This window comes from Prunus avium, chromosome 6 (genome assembly GCF_965620075.1).
Source record: "Prunus avium chromosome 6, drPruAviu1.hap1.1, whole genome shotgun sequence".
In the NCBI taxonomy this organism is placed as follows: domain Eukaryota; kingdom Viridiplantae; phylum Streptophyta; class Magnoliopsida; order Rosales; family Rosaceae; genus Prunus; species Prunus avium.
In genome coordinates, this window is record NC_142289.1 from 6,355,534 (window position 1) to 6,362,921 (window position 7,388).

General features: G+C 34.9%; 1 protein-coding gene across 1 annotated transcript; it reads left to right on the forward strand.

The window, feature by feature from the left end:
* The first annotated feature begins 5,934 nt into the window (after nt 1-5,934).
* LOC110769853 (Adenine nucleotide alpha hydrolases-like superfamily protein) lies at nt 5,935-7,128 on the forward strand. Its single transcript, XM_088253970.1, has 4 exons — nt 5,935-6,246; nt 6,406-6,515; nt 6,642-6,760; nt 6,851-7,128. Exons 1-4 carry the CDS (start codon nt 6,072-6,074, stop codon nt 6,939-6,941), a joined length of 495 nt encoding a protein of 164 aa, XP_088110096.1. The 5' UTR covers nt 5,935-6,071; the 3' UTR covers nt 6,942-7,128.
* The last annotated feature ends 260 nt before the right edge of the window (nt 7,129-7,388 follow it).

Below are 7,388 nucleotides of genomic sequence, written 5' to 3' on the forward strand. Positions count from 1 at the left end.
GATGCTCTTACGTGCCCCGCTTATCGCATAAATATTGAAATAAGTATTACATATGCAAAATTTATCATTTATTGTTGAAATAATTAATTTAATTTTCTAGCCATACAAAAGTTGAATCCAATTGCAGATATTCCCATGTGTATCGCATCACCGCCTTTAAAAATTCAAGGAGATCTTAAACCAAAAGCAAACGATTTGTGAGGGACGGTGGACATATATCCTCTCTCTCTCTCTCTCTCTAGTTTGAGTCAAATGTTCCCATTTGTTGGAAACGTACCTTTCCAAATCTCCACGCTTATCCCCTAATTTTTAGTAAATGCTAATTATTGTTTTATGTAGGCTGCAAATAACACCTGCAGAGGAGCTGTGAGTATTCAAGTGGAATTTGAAAACAAAATGAATTAAAAATTTTAAAAAAAAAACAGAGAGGAATATCCTGAAAAGGAACGCAGGCCATGGAGATGGAGAAGGCAAAGCAGCAACAATTTGGTTTTTGGAATCAATATATCAACAATTTAACAGTGAAGGCATAAATCCGTCAACCCACAAATGGTGCTCAACCAAACGCATAAATTATATTCTTATCTTGGTGTCAATAAATTATCCATCTAAGGTTTCTTATCTTCAATAACTACTTTGATAAATCTTTGGCTTTAATTAGCAACATAACTACTTTTATTAAAACAAAATTGCAAAGATATTCATATCTTAGCGGTTGACTTTAGAGTCTTCATAATTTGGGATTTTTTTTTATTCTTTTTACAACTTGATTGAAACTCATGTTTACTTATTTGAAATTGGTGAAATTTGAGATAAGCTACTATCTCATAATCAATATAACTCGTGATTTCTCAAGCATCGAATTACATATTTCAATCACGAGTTACCCATAATTTTTTTTCTTCATTATATTTTAGTACACATATAGAAAATCATGAATTTGAATAACTCCACTCACGCGTTCTACAAACAATAAATCATGAGTTGAAATAATTCCAAATAAATAAACATGTCATTAGTTTTTACTCATTATGCAATAGTCATTTTCATCTAAAAACTCAAATTTTCCATTTATTCTCTCATTTTCTAAAACCTCATAATTAAGAAAAAATAAAGGTTAATTATGTCATTCATCAGTAAAAAAAAAAGAGGAAAAAATAGAAAATAGAATCTAAAATAATCTGCATTTTGATGACGTGGCGTTAATGATTCGCCACCTCAACTAACCGTCTTATGATATCAAATTTTTAATTTTGGTCAGAAACCGTTTCCTATTATATTAACATGTCAAACTCGAACCGATTCCCTTGTGTTTGTTTCGACGACCGTCGTTTTCTGCGAAGATAATTCCGGCGCGTCGTTTTCCGTTCTCCACTTGGCAAACAGCCGGCGTTGGCCGACGCAGGAGCTCATCATCAAAATCAAGCATCAACTCCACTTAATAGCAAATATAATCGAACTCACAAATTAATTAAACTAATTCAATTAATATATAAAAAATAATTGAAGGGACTACTTTGTATTTAGAGCATCTCAAATTGATGTGTTAAATTACCGATTAAAGTTGCTTTAACCGAATAGTCAAATTCTATATAAATTCAATGACTGGAAAAGATATATAAAAAAAAATTAATATTAATTATTATTTTAATCATAAACCCCACTATCATTTACTCACTTTAAAAAAATTATGCATATCATATGGGCAAAAATTGAGATGCTCTTAGACAACACAAGAGCTACTGGATAAAGACGTCCCTGGATTTTTAATTATTATTTATTTATTTATGTATAAATAACATATTCTTCATGTTGTCTTATGATCCCACTTTTCCAGCCGTTGATTTTTCTTTCAAAGGTCCAGAGAGAGAGAGAGAGACTATGCTTCAATTTATTGCGTGAGTTTTGAACTTTCCCGCCGAAAGAGAAGGACAAAGTAATTAGACTAGGGTTACGTCATTTTCATTTCTTTGACTACTTACATTATACAATTTCAATTTTTTTAGATAACGAGGGAAATCGAGCTCAAGTACACTGCTCACACTACTTTAGCCAACTCACCTAACCTATACATGCAAAATACATCTATATTTGTTATGCCTCATAATAAATAAGTTGATTAATTTACACCATCGCCAAACTACCATGTGCATAAACATTACCCATGTAACTAACCTATTTACCCTATTGGCTTATCTAAGGTTATATTACCTGGCACATGTGTCCCCGTTGTTTAATTTGACTATTTAGCCTCAAATCAGAATTCTAATGCATGTTTTTTGTCTAAACATGTGCTTTCAACTGGGCTGCGCATGCACGGCTGATGTAGCCCTAGCTTGAACCAAATAGACTTTTCCACGACTGAAACAAGCCTTTTGTCTTACAAGTCTGGCAGGCGAGCAGGGCTCGTGCGTTGAGACTTTAATGTCAAGCTGAGGGCGTACGTGTAATAATTATAAAACATTATCTTGCGGAAAATATGAGCAGCACTACTTGCTTGGTGTATTTTTTTCAGAAGATCATGAAATAAAAATAAAGAGACCAAAATCCCCCCCAACTTTCGGTTTATTTAGTGTAGATGCTGCTGCAAATGAGGACACAAACAAAATATTTAGCCTACACTCATGCGGGTGATGCGCACTTTAGCAGTGCCCATCCTTCCATTGCAACTTGCAAGCAAACATGTCTTTATGTTGAAATATTCATAAATAAAATTCTCTAGGACGGTTATATTTTAAGTCGTTTTCTAAGGGTATGATAAAATGACTAAACGGTTTCTGATTTGATTTTCTTTTTTCTTTTTTCTTTTTTATGCAGAAATAATCCTTGAAAGATACCTTAAACAATAACAGAAAATTTCGGAGTGAATGAAATTTGAGGATATGATGTTTTCTTGTGGAGTGCTATAATTGAGTTTTCAGAGCTTACTATTTAGGAACATGAAGGGCAATGAGTGTGGGAAACATGTAATGTAAATGTTAATTATAGACTGTGATTGAAGGCCGTGAGTGGATGCCAGGTGGTGTGCCATGTGTGAATGTTATACAAATATTATAATCTTGACGATGAAGGGATATATAATATATATGTAGTGTGAATGTGTTACTCCAATTGTATACAATTGAGTGATGCTTAAGCTTGTTAGCATTATACCATCTTATTTGCTTTTTCGCCTTTACGTATTTTCCTTTTTCCTTTTTCTTTTTTACTTTAATTTTTTTTCTTCTTTTCCCAATTGGTGTCTTTATTACTTTTCCAAGTGTTCATCTTCCATATGTACAAGGATATCTCCATGTTCCTTGCCTTGTTTCCCAAGGTTTCTTTTTGTAATCTTATCATCAAATTAGTGAATTACAATAATTTTATAAGGGACAAATTTGTTCATGAAAAGGGCAGACACCTAGTCAATTATCGCACTAGTAAATGACAAAGTAATCTTACAATGAATTCATTCATCTAAAATCTAGGCCTATTAGAACCTCATTTACTATTTAAGCTCTTCACGAATCACAAATAAGCTCCACAAAATTCTATTTCATAATCAAGAAAACTTCAAACACACGGGATTAGGGGTATACGTTTTAGTCATCAACTTCTTATAAATAGTCACCATTCTTCCTCCAGGTTTAAACAACATATCCATATTATGCCTTAAATGTACATGAAATATAGGTATTTTGCTAGAGTTGTCAGGAGGACTAAACTATAATGAAGTATGATTTTTTGAATAATTAAGTGACATGATGTATTCTGAAAAATAATTCGATGAACAATTTGAATGAGCTTAATTAGCTACCAACAAATTGGTAGTTAGTTGTAACCATATCGCCCTGAATCATTAATCTCATAATAAAGAAAGATTGCATTTGGTGGAGAGGCAATTAAGAAAGAATGATCATGATCGCATCAAGAGAGGCAATCGGATGCAAAAAAAAAAGAGGATTGTGCATGCAGTCTACTACTTGAGAGTCAAACCTAGAAAACATGAAAAGAAACAAACACGATCATCATCAAATTAAGAAAACTAAAAAGGTTTTGGATAAGCGTAAAGCATGCCACCAATTAAACCAAACAAAACACCTTTAATCTCCTTTCCGCTTTTCTTTGATCCTGATCTCATCACACTTTGCAAACCCATTTTCTGAGCTGTTCAGCTAGCAGTTGGAACTTGGAATGAAACTAAAGTAGGGTTTTTGTTTATCATGCTGAGAAGAAGTAACATGGGTTTGGAATGATATAGCAGTGTGACACGTGTGGAAGTTCCAGCTAAGCCAAGTGATTAAGAATGTAATATAAAATTATAAGTGTTTAGTTAAGGTGCAAATAGTCTCGGTAAATATGGAGGCTGAGAGAGAGAGAATATCGAGGAACATGTCACCTTGATTAGCGGTGAGGTATGGGTTTTGTGTCTTAAGCTTGTCGTTTGCCTTTTTGATGGTGTGAGTGTTTGCACTGTCCATGGAAAGAGTTCATAGATTCTTTTGGAAAAAAGTTTGACCATCTGTCTGTTTTCTCTGCATTTACAGTTTGACCAGCCCACAAGATCTGCAATTCCACTGTCACTCTGTTGCTCTTTTGAGTGGAAACCAGCCCACACTAATCTCAATCTTAACCTAAACCTAAATGTTATTTAATTAATTAATCTGTTAATGAAATCAGCAGGGCAAAATATCAATGGTGGGCTACTTACTTGCCCGGAGTTTGTTGGCAAACCAAAGTACAATCATTATAAATTATTTAATAACAACCAATGTAAAGCTAAACATTGCTGCTATAGTTTTGTCTTTTGCAAATTGGTATTTGTATTGGATGAGTTGGGGGGTCATTTAGATTTGTGTCTGAAACTTTACTTTTATTTTGGAACGGTAAGTATGAGCTTCTATATTCCTATTAATAGCAGTGCGATATACGTGCATAGGGTTTTCTTTTTAAATTTTTGATGAACTATTTTTGCATATGAGGAGTATCTCCTTAATAGGTAAGTAGGTAAACACATGATCCTTTTATATTTATTCTGACATGGGCAATGCCCAATTTTTTAGCTTGCAATTGCACCGTTTTTCCTTGTTTTGGCCCTGAGCCTTCTGCCTAAGTGGACTTCGCAAAAGATGACAACTTTGAAAGGTTCAAAAAACTCACAGTTCTGGGCCTGTTCTGATTAGGCCTGAACACTCCACATCACAAGGCCTGAAATTTATTGGTTTTCCCCTTTGTTCTTCTTTTGGTATGCAATTCAATTGGTGCTGCAGCAACAAAGGATACTGAGTCATGTGACAGGGACAAAGGAAAGTGCAAAGCAGCTTCGTTTTATCCAAATTCTGAGCACAAATCAATATTTTATGTATCCGCCCTCATCTTCCATTTATATATTATTTTTTTTTGTCAAACTTCCATTTATATATTCTATCTTTTGGATTAAAAATTAAAATCCAACCGTTGATACATTCAAATTCAAGTAGTGCAGTAGTACACTCGATTAAGCAACTTCACAACAAGAGTTAATACAACCGCATTTCTGATTTCATTTTTTGGTGAACATTTCATCTTTTGTGCATATCTTGGAGAATGAGGCAGACCATAAAAGATAAAACTTACCTGTGACTTGTGAGAAGGAAGGAACATTTAGTTTCAATAGTTTTAAGGTTTTAATAAGCTAAGCAACCGACTAATTGAAGTATATCTATCCACACACTGAATGAACCGCACGCATTCCCCCACAACTCCAAATTCCAGAATTGAGAAGCGTATCATATCATCTGACATGTCTTGGTGCTTCTAGCACGTGAAGATCCACTGGCCCATAATCAATTTAATATAGAAAAGCGGTCCCACCAATGACCTGCTCCAACATGGATGGTCAGGATGAAAGCAAAGTTAAAACGCAGACCCCGCAACTATAATTCGTCATCTTCTTTATATTCTGCTGCCTTCTGCTGCTTAATCCATAAGCTTTTCAAACCATCCTCTTTCTCGGCTTTTCTGTCTTTTTAACGTTAACACGCCACAACTGTGTCTTCTTGTCCGATCAAACCCAACTGGTGCAGAAGAGAGAGAGAGAGAGAGATCAGAAAATGGGAAAGGATAGGAAGATTGGCGTTGCCATGGACTTCTCAAAGAGCAGCAAGAACGCGCTGGAATGGGCTGTGGACAATTTGCTTGACAAAGGTGACACCCTTTACATCATCCACATCAACCCCAACTCCCTCGATGAGTCTCGTACCCAACTCTGGGCCCAATCTGGTTCTCGTAAGTTCATAAAGTCTCATCCTTTTTATGTATATATAGCTAAAGTTTAAAGCTTTAAATCAAATCAAATATCTACTTGATCTGGGTTTTTTTTTATAGCTGAAGATAAAAGCTTGAAATCAAGTTTGATCTGGGTTTTCTTTTCTTTTCTTTTTGCAGCTCTGATTCCATTGACAGAGTTCAGAGAGCCCGACATCATGAAGAAGTACGATGTCGAAACTGATATTGAAGTTCTTGATACACTTGACACTGCTTCCAGGCAGAAAGAGGTTTGCTTTCTTGCTTCTCTGTTTTTTCTTGTATAAATGTTTGAATTTGATCTGTGCTTCATCATGCCCCTCTGGTTTTGTAATTAATGGTTGTTTCTTGTTGGGTTTTGATGGGATGATGTAAAGGCGAACATTGTGACGAAACTGTACTGGGGAGATGCAAGGGAGAAGCTTCTTCAAGCGATTGAAGATCTGAAGCTGGACTCTTTGGTCATGGGAAGCAGGGGCCTTGGTACCATCAAAAGGTATTGTAATTTTCTTTTTTCATTCAATTACATTTTTTCCTTTTACAACATGGTTTTCTTATTTGATGTTTGATTGTGCAAATGAAACAGGATCCTGCTGGGGAGTGTGAGCAACTATGTGCTGACAAATGCTCCAATCCCTGTGACCATTGTCAAGGACCCAAGCTTGCAACACCATTGAATCATGGACAGTTGGAAACTTTGGATTTGGTTTTTCAATAATGTTTCATCTCCTTTTATGTTTTATTTGATCTTGGTTTTACTAGAATATTTCAAGTTATGATGCCGAACAGATGGACATGTACTCTGTTTTGAAGATGGTTGGGCTCCATTGGTTCTGGGTTTGTGTATTAATTTGGTTTGTCTCATTGCCTTTACGCGCATTCGTGAAATTATTGAATTTCTTGATAAGAAACAGGTCATGCTCGGCTGTTATAAAATACTATAATGAGGTCGAAATATCAAAATTAAAGCAACTAATAATATTTCCATCAGCTCGGTAATTGAAGTTAATATACAATTTAAGACAAATTTGTGTTGCTGATATTATAACTAACCAGTAGTTAATTTGAGACGGGTGGGCTTTGCAAAATCATGGTGTCTCACACTCAGACTTGTGGGCTTGTAA